A 22,272-nucleotide genomic window follows, 5' to 3' on the forward strand; every position below is an offset into this window, starting at 1 on the left:
CCTCATTTCACTACCTGTGAGGGTGGTGCAAGAGGGAAACAAACACCAAATAAGCACCCTCATTCAAGAGGGAAATAAAACAATCTCCCATGAACCAACCAAGGTGTACTAAACATCAGATGTACCAGAAAAATAACTTCATGGTAGGAATAGAAAAGTACACAGAGAGAACTGATTTTACTCTATGTAAAAATTGGGATTTATTCTTTTTGAGATTTTGTTCAAACTCAACAATTTAGTTAGACAAATACCCACAATTCTACTGGAGGCTTTTGGCTTTCTTTGCCATCACTGACAGGGTGGTGTTAAATAAAAATCTTGGGAAGTCTGTTTTATTTAAAATTTCAGTTAATTATTTTACAGGTTAATAAACTGCAATGAACCCACACCACCCTAAATCTTTGACATGTGAATATTAAATTTCCAGGGAAGTTCTAAAAACTGCTTCAGTACAGAAATGTTTTCTTTCAATGCACGTTAAAGTGAGATATTAGTTAATTCAAGGTTGAAAAACCAATTGGGAGTTTAAAACAGAACTTCTTTATGTCCAGTTTGTTTTCACATTCCTAATCTGATCTTCCTCCACCAAGGATAACTCTTCCTTATTCCAGACTTTGCTAGGCATCTAGGGACCTGGGATTCCTAAGGGCAGGTCCCCAAGAGTAAAAACCAAAGCAGAGAAGGCATTGAGTACACCTTGACCTTTTCCATGTCCTTTATAAGTACGTCTCCTGCCCCCATTTAGCAGTAGTGTCACATTGCTCCTGATGTCCCTGTACAAGCTTTTCTTGTCCCTCACTGAAATCAACTTCAGATGGACCTTCTTTTTTTAAACCAACCCTTGCACAGACTTCACTTCAGACAATTTCACATGTCCTGCTTCTACTTTCCTGTGTTTTGAGTTGAATCAGAAGCACCTTGTTCAAGACTGCAGGCTTCCTTCTACTTTCCTTGGATTTTCTGAATAAGGGAATGAACCATTCTTGAGCATGGAGTAACCAGTCAGATAAGGTAAGAGAAATTTCTTGGATGTCAGAGGTTACAGGTCATCAACAAATTCATATGGGAGAAAGCCTTAAATACTCTCAATATGTTCCAGACCTATTTTCCTCCACCTCAAGGATGCTTCTTGCCTATTTTCAATGAGGAAAGGAACTAAATGCTTAAAATAAAAATTATATACATTAAAAAAAATAGTGACAGAGAACATAAGGTTCCTGGAACACTCATCTGACTCCAGAAGCCAAAAATACAAGTGGATTAAAAATAGAAAGATCAAATATAACAGGTTTTGATACTGCATTTCTTCTGACAAACTACTCAACAACCGTGTATTTTAAATGGACTGGGAGAAGCAGAGGCTAGAAAGAGAATTCTTGTCTCTGAACAAAAAGGTGCATGCCTAGACAGCTGGAACTGTGCCTGCAGATTAATCTTTGCAAAAGCAATTAAAGCTGGCCACTTTGGAAACAGATTTCAGGCTCTGAAGTTTACACATAATGGCCCTACACGTAAGAAATTACTTCTTTCATAATCTCTACAATTCACAATTTAAATCACTCCTTAATGGAAACTAAACTTAATTTTGCCAAGGAAATGAATGATGCACAGATGTCTCCCAAGCTGCAATCAACTCTCAACATACCACAGTGATCAGACCAAGAGTTCTCTCACAGAATAAAGCATAATCTGTTTCATGCTGACCAGTGGCTTTTGAGAAAAGCTTTTGTTACTGGAAGAAAAGAGTAGAATTCTTTGAAGTCAAATACTGGTCTAGAGGAACAAACTGGTCTAGTGGGAAGGTGTCCCTGTCCATGGCAGGGGGGTTGGAGCTAGATGATCTTTAAGGTTCCTTCCAACCCAAACCATTCTATGATTCTATGACAGGAAGCAAAGAAAAGAAAAACACAGCACAGTATACGGGATGTTCAACAGTCACTTCAAAAGCACATCCCCATCGGCACTGGAACTTTTACTGTAGGCACACATTCAGAAGGCTCTAAAAACTTCCTTTGATCCTCGATTAAAAAGTTACTTCAAAACGAAAACCCATTAAAGTCCTTCGAAGAGTCATTCTGCTCAAGTTAACGAGATTGCTGCATCCACATGCTTTAGGCAAAGCTACTACTTTAAAGCAAATGCATCAAACTTCAGGGGTTCTTCATTACATGTGTATGCAGACTTTCCCTGGAGGCCACAGTAAGAATTCATCCTGCTTTCACTATCACTACCTTAAAGCTAAAGACAACTGAAGTTAAAACAAGTCACCATCATCTAATGCATAATGATATAAAATTACTAATGGGATTAGGATGCCTCAGAAGTAAATTGCAATCACCACTCTTGCAATTCAGGACAGTAAGAATTAAATGACTGGAAACACATGAACACAATTCTGCTCTGAATGTGGAATCAGTCAGGGAGCAGCAAGTTAGATCCCTTTATAAGCACGTAGAAGAGAACTATCATGCCTAAGAAAACAGAGCTGAACTGACTAAATAATCACATTCCAGGAAAAATTTTGCAACAAAACCACCAGTCTGTTGTTATGTAAGAAAACATTTCTTAGGCCTTTATTTACAAAAGCTTTAAAAACAAATACCCTCTGTTATGCAAATTACTTGTTTAAAAAGGACCGCCCAGTTACATCATCATAATTCAATGAGAAAAAGGTGTTTGATTTTTTGCTTTTAAGTACAAGATAAAACAGAGTAATTGGTGAACATTTGGAGATTTTCCTGCCATTGATTTCCGTGTCAAACACACGTACGCGCGCACACGCACAGACACACAATGTCACGCATTCCATCATTTCAGGCTAGTATTTAGCTATTCAATACCAAAAATCCTTCCTGCACAACTGCTCTGTATATAGGCTATGCAGAGTTAAGAACATACTTTAGGGTCCTTTAAAACAATATATCTAAAATATATTGTAAGATATACTCAAAAATAAACTAGCATTACACTCCTCAGGTAACTTTATTAGCTGTAAGTTATTTATATTTTGTTGTCTTACAACAAATATCTGTAACATCTGTCTTTGTAACAACTACAAAAAAGCATGATTTAATTGTCCTTCAAATTCAATAATTCAATTAAATACTATTTTTTCAGATCTTTGGGGTTTATCTTCAACTAAACTGACTTACAAAAATCATGAAATCAAGTACATAATAAATATGACTTCCATAAAAAATATCTGAGGTGTACATTACTAGAATAAAAGCCACGAGGTTAATCAAGGGAAGTGTGCCATTACAAGACTCCCACTTTTCCAATATCCTTCAACTCTCAGCTTAATGGCAAAAAGGCTAAACTCATAGCTGTTCTTTTCCTGAAGGGTGTAAAGCTGTTTTTTCAAGCCTCTTTCCCCCATCACAGAGCGGTTTTAAAGCAGCAGGCCAACCAGCAGTTGACATGTGCAGGATGTGTTGGAAGATGACCGAGCACTAGTAAAGTAAGAGCAATTACTATGATTTCAGTAGTTTGTTTTGCTTGAATAAATGGAGATTATGCAGCAAATAAGTCCCGTTGTGTGGGTTGAGATACCAAGGAAATACAGCTTGAAGCTGCTGAACTTGGCAGGTGATTGTTTTCTAGCTGAGGGCAAAAGAAAAAAACCAAAACAAACTTCAAATAAAACAGAGGATCTGAGTCAGAGTCGCTCTCTAAAGTGCAAATTTGATGGTCCACAATCTTGAATAGCTAAAACGCCTGCATACTGGAAGGAACAGACATAAAGGGGGAAGTTAGTTATAATCAGAGCCAATTAATTTAGAGAAGGGACGGGAAAGACAACTGGAATAACAATGTAGGTAGGTTTACCAGAATACTCATGATTCAACTTTCCCCTTCTCTCTGCCACACTGATCCTATACATGCTTCTTTACAAACAGGCTTGTTAAGAGGCCAAAATGTAACCCAGAAAATTTTACGTATCAATATTAAGATCAAAACCTGTGATAGGAACAGTCAAGTTTAGTACATAGAAAGGCAGAAAAGAAAGTGTGCTGAGAAAGGGGGGGGGGGAAAGCCTTAATTGTCCAAGGGGTTCAACCAGAGATAAAACCTATATACAAGCATGTGGAGGTCAAAAAGACGGCCTTTCATTTCATGTCATGACTGTTTGTTGGCTTCTTCTTCATAAGCGTTTCCTGTGCCATTTTGTACATAAGATGACCCCGAACCAAGACCGTATAAGTGGCCACAGTATTTGGCATCGTCAATGTGATCTTCGAAGAACATCTAAAAAGTTAAAAGAGAGACATGAATTATTGCAAAAGAAAAGGTTTGGTTTCAACAGAACTTTAGAAAGGCTTTAAAATTACTTTCTTTTAAAATAAGGTATCAAATCCCAAGGTGCAAAAAATGATATAATTAGTATAATAACACACTTAATCTCAACACATTATCCCAATGTGCTATTTGACACAATTATTTAAATCTGTCAAGAAATACAATTAGTCTTCCTGTGCACCTCTCCCAGTTAAATGGCCAAATGCAATGTTTTCACAATTTTGTATTATTAGTCATCACTCATATGCAAGTACAACAAATGTATTTCTCCACCTGATTTCTGTGGTGCTTCTTACAACAAGCATATGCTTAGCTTCCATCATCAGTGCCTGTTCCCTTACCTCTCCTCAGTGTGAAGTTTTCACCATACTCTGTCTTGAAATAGAGATATTATATAGGTTTGGGGGTGGGGAAGATGACCATAAAACCCATTACTGAGTTTAGAGAAATGCAGAAAGGTGCATTTTCAGCTCCTCACAGAGCAGGATGTCATTTAATGAGGAACAGCAAAATTTTGTACCAAGACTGCATTTACACATTACAAGTCTAAATTGCAAATGGAACCTTTCAGTGGAAGACAAACACTATGATATTCTGATACTCAGCCTTTCAGACTTAGGTTTTCAAGCACAAAATGACAAATTGTCTTCCAAAAATAAGAAGACACACGCACACGAACATTGTTTACCCTAAAACCTTCACAGCAATCCTGGACACCCCAGTGGTCCACATTCTGAGTCATCACCAATATCAGAAATCTAAGACAAGCAGAAGTCTGCAGGAACAGAATGGGTGCAATACACCATCTAAACATGGAAGCCTGTATATACCACACAGCTCAAAACTTCTCCCTTCAAGCTTTGCTTTTTGCAGCACAGTCAGGATGGAAAGTTCTGTACTCTAAGAATCAGAGACTTTAATTATAGAGTTTTACAGTCCCCAGCAATTCTTAATGAAATAAAACAGGTAGGAAAAGCCCAAAACAACAACTCTACTCCTGTAGTATTGTTATTTAAGTATTCCTGATGGAAAGAAGAGGATCAGTAACTTTTTTGGCTGGCACTCCAAGACCCAGCAACCAAGTTCCATCTCCTTCACAGCAATTAGTAACAAGATGCTGCACCTCTAAAAGCACCATAAAGTCTTTTTACTCAGAAATATATTTTTAAACACTGAATTCTGCTGAAAAGGCTTTAAAAATCTACATTAAATGTATTTCTCTCTGCTTACTACTGTGTTCTTATTTAGAACTGCTGTATTTGCAGAGTATTTATAAGTACTGAGGAAAAAAAAAATCATTATCAGTCCATGTCTGTTGACTTAATTACGCAAGCGTGTTGCACTGAAAAACCCTCAGTGATTTCTACTTCTGGTAAAAGCTTTTATTAAATAAATTCAACCAGTTTGCCACTTAACACAAACTGCATCTCATTAAAAAAAAACTATCATAGGTTTGATTGAACCTTTACTCTAGAAAACTAGCTCGAAAGGCTGTATCTTAAGCATGATTATCATATGATTCCCTTTCTTTGCTTTGGATTTTGCTTCAAATTCAAGAGTGAAAGTTTAACAATACAGGGCAGACAGCAGGTAGCTGTCTGGGTTTGGGCCATACCAGAATCGTAATCCTTTTTATTGCATCTGTAGCCCATGACCTGCTTGACAACTGTAACAGTTCCAGCAGAGGCAGAACAGAGTGTTAGGATGAGCAAACCAGCTTAAACCATCATTCTTTATTATTCACCTGCTGTGTCACTAATATTTGTCACAATCTTGTGGCCATTTGCTCCTTCATACAAAAGGCTGGATTCCAGAAGGTGGACTTCAGCAGATAGTACTTACCATGATTAAAAGATAAGGTTTGATATTGTCATCTATTTTGACATAGTAAATGACACTGAATGGCTGGAAGAATGCCACGTTCTGATGCACTAGCATTTGTTCAGTGCAACTGCTTTCCAGAAAAGGCCTGTTTGACTATTTGATTGTTCTGCTAATGCAAAATATCCTAATATTTTCCTGTTGTATGCAGACAAGTAGCAAGGAAATGTGAAACTTGTAAGACCTGACTGTCCTTGCTGTAAACTTTGAATTAACTGACCAGTATATAATCTTTTAGAACCTTAGTTAAACTTTGTTTCACTCAATGGTGAGGAAAAAGAAATGCATGTAAAATCTCCAAAGCAGCCCGTAAGTCATTATTTCATATACCTCTAGCCTGAAAGTTTAGCTAGAAGTGGTTAGTTAACACTCCTTCTCCACCTCCCAGCCTGCCACAAGCAGCAGTACATACCAGCTAGATATTACACTGAGCAAAAGCTCAAAAAAACCCAAAAAAAAACCATTGGCTTGAGTACAGTCGCCCAGAAAAGAGTCTGGCTTCAGCAGTTCTTAACTCACTGCAGCAGCCACCTAAAAAAAGGCACTCTGCAAAACAGGTGAAGAAAAAAACACCCCAAAACTTCACAAAAAAATCCAAAAGTCGGGCCTAGGCTGGAATTGGGAATAAATACTCACTCAAAGCAGCAAAGCAGGGAATCAGTAAGGCTGGTTCACACTTACTTGGGGGAAAATACAGATGGTCTCATTTTTGTGAAGAAAAGATTGACCCCTGAGACCCCTCAGAGACCTCCTTAAAATACCACAGACTTACCAGAATTCCATGAGACTATCACAGCACATTACTATCATGGAAATAAAAACAGTATATTCACTTACTTCTCTCATTTTGAAAAAGGCCATTCCTGTGAGTAAAGAATCGGATCCTGCCTGATGCTGTGGTCCTATCCTTTCCAGCTCTAACTGCTCAGCCACTTCTTGTAATCCACCCTGAAAAAGAAAACATTTTTGTTGAATGCTGAAAAAATTTAAATTAGAAAACTAAACAGCTATATTTGGGAAAGTCTTTTACACAGGCTATACAGGCATATTTTAGTATCTGCACAGTAGTTGAAACAGTCATTATACTAGATAAATGCATACCGGGAGAATCAAACCTTCAGTATCAAACAGTATCAATATTCTGTGTCAGTATTGACTAAATAAAGCAGTATCTGCAACCAACAAAACTAGTACTCCTTATGTTCCAGCTTTTCCAGTAACCAGATGTCATTACTTAACAATCCCTTCAAGATTACTGTTGACACAATGCTTTAAAAGGACAGACTATGAACCTGTAGAGAACACACCAAAGCTGCAAATCCATCTTCTCTAAAAGGTAAATTTCTCCAGTTTTGAAAGAAATTTTCTTCTCAATAAACTTATGTGAAAAACTATCCCCTTAACTGCAAAGTGACTAAATAAACATCACTTTAGTGTCCTCTCCAAAATAGTAATTGCTTCTACATGTGAGAGCAAAGCTGTCAGAATTTGGTTTGGTTTTACATAGGTAACACTGATCAGGAGAAGGACAGACATGTAATACTGTAACCACAATCTTTTAATGCTGTGAGCACATGATAGTAAAAAAATGCCTTTTTTAATTCATTAAGCTATAAAGCTACTAGCAAGACTAAAGCACATGCACATTCTTAAAGATCTAGAAAGATTAAAAAGAAAAAAAAAAAAAGATAGAATCCTTAGTGCAGCCATAAGCTTTGCAAGGCAAAAATGTTGCACAGAAGCAATGCTTTTAAATAAAGTATGCCTAGAGTTCACCTTCCCTTGCACTCTTAACCTGTTTGAAGTACAGGAAGGGAAGCAATAAGAGGCAAAAGCATAACAGTCAAAATTAAAACTCATAGAGCTATAAAGGAGTCCAAACTGAAAATCAGATCATACATTATGAAAATTCCTGTGAATCTTAGAGCAACAGATTTGGGTCCAGGTTTTTGTTTAAAAAGATAGAAGCTTCAATAATAACATTCCCAAATAACACCTACAAACTAACATGAAAACCTAGTACTGCTATAGCTAGTTTTAGTCTGTCTTGAGCAGCAGAAAAACACCCAACAATACCTGATCACTCCCTCCACCTCACTACCCTGACCTGGAAGCCAGCCCTTCCCCCATACCCAGAAAATGATGTGAGGTGTCACAGAAGCATCTCCAGGTCCTAGCCATGCCCCATCCTGGCTACTACAAAAATTCACCCTGTCCTGGCTGGAACCAGGACATTATCCATCCCCTGTTCTATATTATCTATGTCATGTTCAAATCTTATAACTTCCAACTATATACACATATACGTGCACACAAGCACAGGTGTAATTTCCATAGTCAATGGCCTTCCCTCTGAGACGCCTGTTAATTTAGTCCATTATTGTGGGTTTTATCTATCCTAGATGCCTTCCAGGGTAGGAGGGCTGGTGTGCTGTCAGCTCATTGCAAACTGCATCAGAAGCTCAGAAGCAGTGTATCTGGACCACTCCGTACTCACTGGCCACAGCAGTTATGGCATACAGTGGCAGTGGCATTCAGCAACCAATATTATACAATGCAACATTACAAACTGTTCTTACCCAAAAATCAAATCCCTTTGAGGTACATATCACATTTCCCCATCGCTCTGTGGGGAATGTGCACCCAGGTCCTTGAGTAAAAACAATCTCATGGATGGGTTTGCCTTTGCTTGAGGCAGGACTAATCCAAACTGTCCTCCCTAACATGTTGCTCAAATGCACAATGGAGATTTATCCCCTTCTGTGGTATGTGGAAGTTTTGATTGGGCAAGGCCAGCTCAACTGGTGGAACTTTGGGTGTTAACTAACCAGGTGGCCTCTGCTTAATGTAGAGTCCACTGTTAGAAGGTTCCACCACCCATTGCTTTCAATGTTTTTAACAGTCCACTGTACCATTTAATCTTCCCAGAGGCTGGTGCATGATAGGAAATATGATACACCTACTCCGTACCACACTCTCTGGCCCAGGTGTCTATGAGGCTATTTTTGAAATCAGCGCAATCCGCTTACTGCACGTGATATCAGTCGCATGATGCGTGGAAGGGACTTTCCCTTTGAACATCCAGACCAGCACTGGTAGTTGGGGTGCCAAAAGGAGCTGCGCTTTGGTGCCAATCACTTCTGCGGCAGCTCAAACGCCTCCGTAAGATACCAGGATTTCTTTTTCAATTGGGGTGTAGCAGGCCTCCAATCCTTGGTATCCCCAACCCCAGAACCCAGAGGTCAGCCTCAAGTTTCTCCAGGTCCCTTCTGCCAGAGGCTCCAGGGAGGACCATTCTCCCCAGCTGAGCACGTATTTCATACCTTGTCCGGTGTGAAACACCAGACTGGCCTAAGGGCTACTGGATGAACAATCTCCCATTTAATTTGTTCAAAAGCTTGTTGTTGTTCAGGACCCAACTTGAAATCATTCTTCTCCTGGGTCACTTGATACAGAGGATTTACAATCTGACGGTAATCTGAAATATGCATTCACCAAAAACCCACAGCACCTAGGAAAGCCTGTGTTTCTTTCTTGCTGGTTGGTGGGGATCTACCTGCTATGTTGTTGACCATACCCACTGGAATCTAATGACATCCATCTCGCCATTTTCCTCCTAAAAACTAAATTTCCTGGGCAGATCCCTTGACCTGACTTTGCTTTATGGCAAAACCAGCCTTCAAAACGATCTGGTTTATTTTCTCCCCTTTATCAAAAACCCCCTCTATCATGTTTCCCCATACAACGATGTCATCGATGTACTGCAAGTGTTCTTGGAGCCTTGCCCTTTTCCAGTGCAGTCTGGATCGGTCCATGACAAATGGTGGGGCTTTGTTTCCACTCCTGGGCCAGTTAGACCCAGGTGTACTGGATGCTTCTCCAGGTGAAAGCAAACTCTGGCCTGCACTCTGCTGCCAAAGGAATGGGAAAAAATGCATTAGCAATATCGGTGGTGGTATCACTTTGCTGCCTTCGACTCCAGTTCATACTGAAGTTTCAGCATATCCGGCACAGTGGCACTTAGTGGTGATGTGACTTTATTCAGGCCATGATAGTCCACTCTCAATAGGCCATACAGGATTATTAAAGGGTGAGCGAGTCGTGCTGACCACTCCTTGGCTCTCCAGTTCACGAATTATCTCATGGATGGAGGTCACGGAGTGCCGGTCAGTGCAGAATTGTTGACGGTGCACTGCTGTGCATCACTTTGTGATTGGTACCTGTTGTTTTTTGACCCTCAGCAGTCCCAAAGCAGAAGGGTCCTCTGAGAAACTAGGCAAGGTATTCAGCTGTTTAATTTCCTCTGTCTCCACAGCTGCTATCCCAAAAGCCCAACAATGCCCTTCTGGGTCCTGAGGTAATCTATGCCAAGGATGCACAGAGCATCTGGGCCAGTCACAATGCGGCATTTTTGTCACCACCACTCCCAGTCAGGCTCACTTCAGCTTCCAGTACAGTCAGCTGTTGGGATCCACCTGTTACCCCAGAAATAGAAACGGATTCTGCCCTTACTGTCTTGATGCCACCAGGGTATATTTGGTGCTGGCATCAACTAAAGCCTTATATAATCTCCTGAGTCTGATGCGCCAGGCTATCGGATCCACACAGTCCAATAGATCCAGTTGTCTCTTTCCTCCACCTCACTGGTTGTGGTCATAGTACATGTGGGTTACTTGTCAATATGAACTGGAGGTCTCTTTGAGAGGATCAGAACTAACATCAGCCCTTCTATTCTGAGGACTTGCCCACTGGAAACTGGAGCAGCATTTATCCTTGAAGAATTTCCTGTGGTGGCTGTTCTTCCTCTCAACTCATGTACCCATGCTGCTAGGGCAGAGGTGGGTTTCTCATCCCACTTCCTCATGTCCTCTCCGTGGTCACACAGGTAAAACCACAGGTTACCTTGTGATGCGTACCCCTCTCTCTTGAGCAGGCGGGCACTTGCTCCCAATAGCAGACACTCTGGTCCATACTGGCGGGGCATGGGACATCTCTCCAGTTTGCTCAAGTCTTTTGAATCTGTCTTTCCACAGCCAAGGAGCAGGTTGGTAAGGGGGAAAAGAGATGATCTTCATATTACTGGCGGCAGATAGTCACCTGAAGCACTGCTTTTTCTCCTTCTTCCATTGACATCAATGCCAATGAGTTGGCGAATGACAATGGAGTGCTCCGTACAAACTTCTGCCACATGGATTGTGTACAATGGACCTTATCTGGATCTACAGGGGACTCCTTATTTGAATCCTTACAGATCACCTCCAGCACAACTAATTCTCTCAGGTACTGGATATCTTTCTCATGCCATTGCACCTGCTTGGGCACACCACTAGATCATCCATGAGAGAATACCTTTCTCTCACACTTGACAGAAGTCTCCTCCAGATGCTGAGAGCTTCTGTCCTCTTCCCAAATCCCCACCAGGATAGGGAGACCAGTTGCTTGGCTTCACTACCATCTAGTTTCATATCATGGGCCATGATATTCCAGTGTCAGAGCAGCCAGCTCACCAGGAACTTTCATGACTGGCAGCTGAAATCTTTTCACTTAGCTCACCCAGGGATAAGAATTGAGTGATTATCTCTGGCCCTGCCTCTTCCTCCTGTTGTGAGAGTTTGACTTCCTATTTATCCCTCACTATGCAAACTGATTTGGTCCTGAATTTCTTTTTCTGTGCAGGTGTGACTGTTACCAGCACAAATTGTTCTTCTAGTTCAGCTTAAGTTTGAGTGGTCACAGTGCCTGTTGATCTGCTTTCCTCCTCCTCCCCTACGGGTTCTGTCTAGCATTGAACTATGTCCAGTAAAGAGCAGCCAGGGGCCAGCACACTTGAACAAGTTGATTCTTTATGGAGTTGCCACGGCATTCTTCTTGCAAATATTCTGTCACTTTATCAGGGTCCTGTAGTGATACTCTCAAACCACTGGAGGAGAGAATTTTCCCAAAAAATGGCCCATTTTATTCCACATTCCATGCTATTCATGACTATCCTCCCTCAGGACAGATCTCTGATTGACCTTCCCAGAAATCTCTGTCCTAAATAGACATGGTGTCCTAAATAGACATGGTCAGTACATGGTTTAGACCACACTGAAGAGACATAGCTGATATAAAAACAAGAGCATGTTTTCCTTAACATCCAAAGGAAATTCCAAATTCTCAAAAGTTATTCTAACAGGCCTGAAGGAGAAAAAGGTAATGAAAAGCTGGGGAAAGCTATCCTCTCCTGTCCTCCTCTCAGACTAGATAAAATTAGTAATGGACTCCCAGAGGTAGCGCCCAAGGTAAGGGTAGGAGAATAGCACTGAATACACATCCCAACATAACATCATTGCCCTTGATGTTATCATGTCATAAACTAATAACCCACAATACATCAACAAAGCAATCTTGATCTGAAAAAGAGCACCCTGACGGGCACATAGTACATATATAGAAACATACACAGGGTTAGGTAGCACACTCACACAAACAGACCAAGCAACACTGCAGCCATTGGTTCTGAATCCAATAGACCTAATGCTCAGATGAAATTTGTTTCCAACCTTCTCTGGTCAGATCTCAACCCTTCATGCCCCACACTGGGTGCTAAGTAAGGCTGTCATGGTTTAGGAATGGTATTCTCGAATTTAGTGTTCCCACTGAAACCACTTCAAACTACACTGTGCCACTCACTTACTCCCCCCCTCTCCCTGCCCCTCTCCTGTGGCAGACTGGAGAGAAGAACTGGAGGCACAAAAAGGGAAGATCATGGGTTGAGATATGAACAATTTACTGGAAAACAGCAGCGAGATAAGAAAACAAACAGAAATAGCAACAATACTAATGATAGAGTGTGCAAGAAAATAAACATTATTGCTCACCCACAGAAACCCCTGACAATACCTGATCACTCCCTCTACCACACTACCCTAACCCAGAAGCCAGCGCTACCCCCATACCCAGAAAATGATGTGAGATGTCACAGAAGGACCTCCATGTCCTAGCTATGCCCCATCCTGGCTACTGCAAAAACTCACCCTGTCCTGGCTGGACAGAAAAGAAAAAAAATAGGTTATTGAGATTCTCTTTCAGGTAAGCCTTTTGCACTCCAGATAGGTATGCTTCTCTCTTGGAGAAGGATGAATTCTTTCCAAATTTTCAGAGTATCAACCTTCCAAGAAAAAGGCCACAGAATAATTTACAGAATCACACAGCCACGGTCAACAGCAAATCTACTTCAAACTCTCACTTCGCGGCAGTCCCAGAGCTTATTGTTCTGTACAAATTAAAATTAAAATCAAGTTTCCAACAAGGTCTACCAATCTACATTATTTAGGATTGCCACTACTATCAAAAGGTTTAGAATTGTCTACATAAAAAGATTTGTAGACAATAAGCAAGAGTTTAACCTATAGTACATTAATATCTCAACTCTCAATCTGCATACCAGTAAAGTCATAATAACATACTGCACATTCACAGAGTACTTAACTCCACAAAAAAGGCATCAAACAGATTTCCAATTCTGAAGCCTATTTCTCTTTCCAATGCCAAGAATCTTTCTTGGGTGTGTAGGGGCAGAGAGTGGTGGACCTACAGCAGATCAGTGACTATCATACAAAAAATAACTTAGACAAGTCAATAAAAGACACCTGCACAGCTGTTCAGTTCACTGCAATTTAATAAAGATTGAAAGTGACACACATTAGGAGACAGCATATGCGTTTTTAGAGTTACAACACTGAATGTTTAGTAATTTGTTTCAGGCAGCTTCTCTCAGTACAGTTCAAGTCCACCATAATTTCATCACTGGTAAGTATGGAGGGGTAAGATAGTCCATTTCCCTTCCCCTGTTGTCACTATCAGTCTGCAGGTTAGGTGAGTGGATCAAAATTTACTGCAGGAAAGCTGACCTACATATTCAGCTCTGAAAAAAAAAAAATCACCCTTGTTCTTATGGTTTGCCAAAATAAGACCTGTGAAGGTTCTTCTTGTCTTCCAAAAAAATCTTAGTGTCTCTAAACAATGCAGGTTACACACAACTATGCCTTAATTATGTCAGAAACTACAATACCCTCTTTCCCAAGCCCACTGGGAATGTCACCTCTGAATGGTGACATGGAACATCAATTTGTCACCTTTTCTATGTCACTCAATTTGGAACATACATTCTGTTCTTGCGTTGTGTCACCAGATAGGCACCAGATGCTCTACTTCGCTTCACTGGGAGGGAGAAAGTGAGGACATTTTGAGAAGGGCTCCCCCACCCCCAATTTAAGCTTCCTAAAGTTTAGGAGCATTTAATTTTTGCTCCTGGCCTCTGTGGAGAAGTGTTTTTAAGATGTCCTCTAATACACAGCCAATTGCCCAGATGATTATACCAATAACAACTGTATATGAACACAAATAAGTACACTTTTCTTACTAATTGGAAGGGTCATCTACATTTTCAACATTAATTTGATTAACAAAGGATTCACACGATTTACTTCCCACAAAAGTAGGCTACTACTCAAAGTGACACACTCTGCTAGTTCATCTCAGAAAAAAACAGAGGACTAATAACAGCACACAGATCAGTAGTTCAGCACGATGAAGTGGAAAGCCATTCCTTAGTTAGGATTTGGTTTTACTAAGGTGAGCGTTCTCTTCTTCCTGCAGGTTTTCATTAAGAAAGCCTAGAGTTAAATTACTTTCCATAAAACCAACAAATCATCAATTGCCTCAGATGAGTGATGCACCTCACTCCAGCAGCAGTCCACACTATTAACAGCTCTTTGGCAAGTAAAGCTGTTAACACTGCCTTTAGTATATTTCTTTCGCTTGCTGTCTCCCCCTTCATACACTTAGCTCCAGTTCCCACTCATTCTCCAGTCCAATAAGGTATCCAAACTTTATGCCTAAAAGAGTAAGCCAATTAGCAGCCCCACTGGCCTGACATGAGATGCTGGTTTCTATTTCTTTTTTTTTTCCTAGAAGTCACATGTTGTCCCTGAACATATGCTGTTGTTTATCTTTGCTTATGGGGCCATCTGAAACATTCTTCACTTCATTTCTCTTCCCAAGACACTTACACATCATCTCCTTGCAAATACCTTTGCCTAGGTATCTGAAGTCCTTTAGTGGACTGCACAATGAGGAAATAAGAGTATATGAGACCCATCAATTCTCATGGCTAAGGAAATGAAGAATTAATTCCAAACATGGGTTTATCATCTATCATTAAAGTAATGTAAATACAGTTCCAACATGGTATTTTTAACTGGTAAGGAATTATAAAAATTGGTTTGTTGTCCTGCCTGCTTCTAACAATGCCTTTAATATTAAATATGTAAAGCTTGAGACAGCAATGCTTAATATGTACCATCAAAGCAAAACCAGACAATAAAAATAGAGAAAGTATTTTTAAGCATGAGGTACTCTGTCTCCAAATTTGTTCCAAACCATTAACAGATTACTTACCTTCAGATTTTTGCAACTCTTCATGAGATATTTTACATCATAGATGACAGGGAAAAACAACCGCAGTATCTCAAAGAAGTCCAGCTCTTCCTCAGGTAAATTGGAGTTTGTCAGGATTTTGATTAGATAGCCAAAGTCATATCCGCTGCAAATTAATAACAAAAACAATATAAGCAAGTAATTTAGAAGCATCCTTCTCACTTCCAATATCAAAACTTCATTGCACATTGACAGGATATTCTGCTTGAATTCAGTGCCATTAAGACCAGCTTTTATGAAAAAAACTAAACTTCAATGGAAATGGCCCCATTGCAGACTCCAGAGAAAACATATTAATTTAGTCTGAATGAGGCCAAGTGAAGACGCAAAAAGATCCTACAGGAGTTTCTCTAAAACTCGAAATAAGGCAGGGCTGCCCAGTCTTCATCTGATAACAAGAACTTCCACCAGAAAGACTCCTAAGCTGGTTTCTTTCACATAGACTGGAGCTTCTCACTACAAACTGAGAAAGAGAGAGACTTCTACAGTTCCTGAAATCCAAAAGATTAATGAGTTTCTAGAGCCAATGCATGTTTATGCCTGGAGGAAAGTTTAACCCTCAGCAACAAAGAAGAGGATGTGTCTTTCAACTTTTCCAATTAAATCAGCACAGAGACAACTAAAAACTTTTAATAGCTTGTAGACTATTACTCTTTCTGGAGGCCATGAGAGAGTAAGCTGGAAAAATTTTTGTGTGTTCATGTAAGTCTGCAGGAGGCAGCAAGATAACTGAGCAGTACTTATTTGTTAGAAGAAACTGAGGTATTATAGTGGGTACATGGTAGAGAGAAGAGTTTGGAAAGGCTTCCTCCTCCATAGCTCAATTGAATGAAGAGGAAAGAAGAATGAGGGAAACAGCGTACTTTTACAAAGAGTTATGAGAGGAAACAAGAAGGTTAAGTACAGGAAAGACAGATGTCAGGTATTAAAGCAGGACTGAACACCAAAACAAAAAGCAGTGATGACTAGTTATGCTTTTCCCTAGGATGGCAGTGATTACAAACCAGATTATTTGTGACTTCACCATGAATCTCATCTGTTCTGATCCCTTGTACTTGCAGCACTGCTCATGCACATATGCACTAAACAGAGGAGTGATACTTTCCCTTCCATGTTATTAAGTTTTCATTTAATCAAATCAGTTCCTAGATTTTACTGACATACAATTTAAAAAATGCCTGTACTAACAAAGAAGATGAAAACACACAGCAAGGCTGCCTCTACTGAAGGCTCCATCAGTTCTTCTATTTAAGGAACCTTAGCATAGAGCTGAGAGATGATTCAAGTGAGCAGGTGGCCACTACACACTCCAAATTTCCAGTTTAAGACTTTGTGTTCATTCTCGATTACACAAGGATCAGGCTCAAAACCAAGAATTTTGCCATTTGGTAAATACTGACCAGGATCTTTAATTGTGAGATAAGCAATAGAAAAGACAGATCAGTTAAGAGCACTATACCACTGCTCCTGCAGATATTTAGAATCCATGAAGAAGAGCAGTGACTTCTGATGTAGGCTCAAGGCTTCAACTTGCACACTCAATGCAAATAAGTTTACTTTTTGAACCTTTTGTATACAATAAGGTTATCTCTGCCATCTTTATACTATTAATTTCTAGACAGAGGGTAGAAAAACCTGGAACATATTGGGAGTAAGTGGACTGTTTGCTACAAGTCCATTAATACAAGATATACAATAGCTATAGACTATTACAGATCTCCCATGGGGGTTTCCAGTGCTCTAAGCAGAAATTTCATGTTGAACAAATGCTGCACTGCATCTGGCGCTTTGAAGCTGTGCTGGCCACCCTCCAATCTCCACAGCAACAGCCACTGGCCAGGGAGCAAAGGAGCCAAATATGAAGAAAGATTTCAAGTTGACTCTTACAAAGTAAAAACTGTAGCAAACTTGGCAAAACAGTAGCTTGGAAGTCTAATTTTATTAGATCATTTGAAGGGGGAGGGAAGTGGTGGGAAAGTCTGCATCAGCATAAAGCCGTCTATAGAAAAAGAAAAGAAAAAGCCACATTAGCAAAAAAGGCTGTTCAAAAAGATGCAAAAAATCACTGTTCAGGATTAAGGAGACTTACTCCTCTAGAGTTTATTAACTCACTGAATTCCCAACACTGATCATCCTGAAGGTTCAAATGTAACAGACATATCAAAACTTTTAAAGTGAAAAACACCATATTTGTACTACTCCACTTCAAAAAAAAGGTTTTTTGACTTGCCTTCAAAAAAAATGTTTTTTCTTTAAAGAAGAAACTAATCTCTTTAAAGAAGGAAGTACTTCAAGAAAAGAAAAGCCAACATGCCTTTACTATTCATATTGAGAGGGAGCAGGTGATTACAAATAGAAATTTTGATTGAGAATTACATACTTTTTTCATTTGGAGATTGTAGCAGATCCAAGGTTACAGACATAAAACCTGTCACTCCAATTCAAGACTAAGATAGTAAAACAAATTTTGAGTGGCCACTGCTGAGTGCTAAGAGAAGGCTGAGAAAGTCCATGGTGAGCAATTATGTAATTACCTGCTAATTGAAGAAGTTTTATTCTAATCCTCTAACAGTGATTAGTGGTTGGTTTATACCCTGAAGCACATAGGCTTCCTTGCCTTAAAAAACTTGCACCATTTCTAATATAATCATCTGAAATTGCTCAGCAAAGTGAGACACAATCTGTGGAGCTATACAACACAAGCACTCTTACAGACATTTGTTTTGTTTTTTCACTGAATATGGACAGCTCTAGGCAACAAGACAAGAGTAAAGATGAAACATGCCTCTATTTCTTTCCCTTACTATCAAGAAACAATTCAGATAGCCAATTAACAATGAATTCTACACAAGCACCAAGCCCCTGAAATAAATGAAAACTTGCAAGAGCTGAGAAAGCTTTAGTTCATTTTATAACGCTAACAGAAAAGAGCCAACAGATTAAATCCTACTAAAATCAGTTAGACACAAATGATTATTGAAACACATTAGCTTGGAATTTTCCAGCATCCCAGAAACATCTGGGTTTTTGTTTTCAAAAAAGCATGTTTTCACGGACCCTCCATAGGTAGACAAAGGAGGCTGCACGCAAGTGGACACTCAAAGCTTCAGCAGAGCAGTCAGTTGAACATCCACAAAATCAGCATTTGAGCTGTTCCTTCCTACCCTGCTAGAGTGACAAGCACTCGCAGCTCTTTTAACTGTGATACAAATCATAAATTCAGGACTTCCCCCTCCTCTCTCATTGACTCAAATGCATTTTAACATGCACACACACAAGATTTGATGAAGTTGTCTATGAAGTTGCAATACACAAGAACTGGTGACAGTAAAAATATTTCTTCACTCCTATCTCCTATCTGACAGAACTGCAGGTCCACACAGATTTGCCAACATGTCAGGATGCCAAGGCAGCTACATCAAATGCGGAGATAAAAAGCACACAAAGAGAACTATTTGAGAAGTGAAGAGCTTAGAAATAAACTGCATAAAAGTTCAAGGAAATCAAAGACTGGAAAATGAAAACCAAACCATAACATCACACTCTGAGAAAGGAGTAATTCCTTCTGCCCACTTACTATGGGACTCAAATTGTAAGAGTTAGTAGTAATTTAAGCATTTTAAGGAAACAGAGGCAATAGCAGAGTCAGCAACTACCAAGCCCAACTTCATCAGTAGTCAAAGACCTACTGCGTGGAGAGCCTAAATGGAACAAATTTTCAACTGACTGCCCTGCTGCTTAAGTTCCCACTGACAGAACATAATCACAATCAAAGATGTATTTAGAAACAGCTGCTCACTATTTTTTGTGACACATTTTATATGACCCATACTCTTCTATAGCTTTGTGCAATTTTGGTTTCCTCAGAACTTAACCCACTTACTCCAGGGTTTTGTGCTCAGTATAATATCAACAAGGTCTGGAAAAGCACAGAAGCTTTTAAACACAATTGTGTTTGATGAACATTTGCTGAACAGCTGTCCTAAGAGGATTTCTAAAGACACTTTCAGTGAAATCCACAGCAGAAACTCATTTTAGCACAGATGAAACTGGACTTCTATCAATAAAGCCATTTCAAAAACCCTTCATAAGTCGCACCAGTGAAAAATGGCATTACTGCACACGGCTTGCACTACACTTCGACCAGCCTATTAGTCAGGAATCACACACACTAAATATAATTACGCTTTAAAAAGAATTCCTAGTGTAGAAATTGCTCAGGTATACCTTATACTGGGTGCTTAGTCATCAGGCAATATTGGAAAAACACCAGTTTGAGGCTGAAGCTGTTTCTACATGGCATTCTCTGCTGAGGCACCAGTTACATGTATAACCTGCCTCCCCTCCTCTTGAGCCACCCAAGTTATATTACTGTAGTCAAGTGTAAATCACAAATACACACATAAGAGCCCTAATACTGTGTTTAAGAAGCTGAAAAAACCTTATTTTACTAATTTGGCTTTTGTAGTTATTTTGACCCAGTTTATGGCATTCTTGTTACAGTATTCTTCCCCAAGGCGTTACTGTAGAAGCAAGATAGCAAGAGTAGGACTAGAGTCGTATTGTGAGTTGAAACAGCTGTAAGTGGAAGATGGAAGAGACAACTGTGCTCAGAGGATCCTTCTTTGTTTACTGCCTTTTCTTTTAAACCTCTCTCCTTTGGAAACTCAGGCTAACACTTCCTTCTACAAAGCAAATCAAAACCATGATTTCTGCAACAACTTTATATGCACCCTTCTACTTACTGCTACACACTCCTTGCCAAAACAATTCTTATTTTTCTGATCATTTATTGCATAAATACTTCTCTAATTCCATGTGACTTTGTCTTCTCCAACTACTAATACTTACAGATGAAGAATTTTTTTTATAATTTCATTACTTACATACCACCCACCAACACAACATAAAAGATAAGCGTGTTCTAGCTGACACTAGTTTGCTTACAGCCTTGTTTATTTGCTTTACCTTGCTGACTTCCTTAGAAGCCAGCATTTAAGACATCAAGTCAAGGGCATTACATAGCAATAAGCCTTTAAAGCCACTGTTGCTTGCAAAAATTCTGGCATATAAGTTGGCTAAACAATGACTACTGCATATGTTTTAAAGTGTTAAATCGTATTAACACTCAAAAATCTTTCATATCATGGCAGATTCATAGAGATTTAGCACTCACATTTCTTATTTCTACTTGAGAGATTGATTCCATTGATGGAATAAGCAGTAAAATATATGCATAAGGCTTATCAGGGATCTTCTTCCAAGCTGAGTAATTTTCATCTGCCCAGATTAGCAGGAGATTTACAACAAATTTAAAAGTGCATTAAAAAACTCTTCACTGATAATTCTCTTCCATGAAACAAACAATATTTCCTCAAGGATTGCTTAGGAATAGTTTGCTTTTAGCATTGTTTCTGTTACTACTTGCACGTGTACAGTGCCACCTGCTGGCTTAACAGTTTCGTGTTTTTCAGCTTCAGTTTTCTGGTCACTGTGTAAACACCAAAGCTAAAAACACCAGTAAAAACCCCTGTCCCCTCTATTCTTCCAATAAAAAAATGGTGTTAGAGGTATTACAGCAGAAATACTTTTTAAGTCTTACCGACAAAGATACAGGCTACATACACAGCACTTAAACTCAGGACAAGTGAAATCCAAGCTCTAGAATTCAATCACCAATCCGAGGTTGAAACCTCAAATACTTAACATGCAGAATTTACCTATGAAAGGAAAGCCACTTGACTCCTTCACACAATACAACTCCTGATGTCATAAGCAGTTCTGCAAAGTATTGTGTCTCAATTCCTTCTTCTTCATGCTTTTTAAACTGGATACCAGATGTCGTCAACAGTTCAATAGAGTCCTGAGCATACATATCTTCTCTAAAAACAGAGAGGAAAAGTAAATTTCCAAGATCTACAAGCTTCAATGAGGTAACATTTCTTTTTTGTTATTCGTTCCACAGACTTCATTAGCACAGAGCAGGAGCAATTTGACTTTGTTCCAGGTTAATTACAAAACCAACCATTTTTCAAGGTTTTTTTTTAAAACTTTCATTATCATTTCACCATTCCAAACACCTCCCTTCTTACCACCTTCATTAAAAAATTAGTTCCTCCTCCTCCTTCCAGTTACCTATAACCACTCTTTTGCAACCTACAGACTAAGGTGGATCTATGGAACTTATTGGGTAAAATATCTGTATTAATTAAATGAATTGTGACAAATCAAATGTAACAGCTGAAGCACTAACACATTACATTACAGAACTATGAACAACACACTCCAGATCCCAGTACTGAGTTAGTCCTGTGGATAACATTTCCCAAAAGCTTTTTGTGATTTCAGCTTACATAGATGTTTAGACATATGTTCATCAAAATTTCTTTCTCAATAAAATTAGAAATGGAATACTTCCTCCATCTAGTCAATCCTTAGAATTCAGGTAACCTAACTTTTTCTTTCTAAACAACCTGTTTCAACTTTAAAAACCTATTTTGGACCTCAAATTTAACAGGATGAAATAAAAATTTCTCTATGATTTGTTTGATCCCCTCCTTCCTCTGTGTTTATTCCCTTTAAAAACAACTTTTTTTTTTTGTGATGTCTTAA

General features: G+C 39.3%; 1 protein-coding gene across 1 annotated transcript in view; it reads right to left on the reverse strand.

Annotated features, from left to right (window-relative positions):
* Positions 1-2,539: 2,539 nt before the first annotated feature.
* Positions 2,540-22,272, reverse strand: part of CNOT7 (CCR4-NOT transcription complex subunit 7) — a 22,698-nt gene continuing 2,965 nt past the window's right edge. The window contains exons 3-6 of the mRNA XM_008641438.2: positions 21,381-21,542; positions 15,622-15,766; positions 7,018-7,128; positions 2,540-4,248 (exon numbers count right to left, since the gene is read on the reverse strand). Coding sequence (XP_008639660.1) covers positions 4,120-4,248; positions 7,018-7,128; positions 15,622-15,766; positions 21,381-21,542 — 547 coding nt within the window. The 3' untranslated portion in view covers positions 2,540-4,119. The remainder of the gene's footprint in view (positions 4,249-7,017; positions 7,129-15,621; positions 15,767-21,380; positions 21,543-22,272) is intronic.

This window comes from Corvus brachyrhynchos, unplaced genomic scaffold (genome assembly GCF_000691975.1).
Source record: "Corvus brachyrhynchos isolate BGI_N302 unplaced genomic scaffold, ASM69197v1 scaffold17, whole genome shotgun sequence".
NCBI classification, from domain to species: Eukaryota; Metazoa; Chordata; class Aves; order Passeriformes; family Corvidae; genus Corvus; species Corvus brachyrhynchos.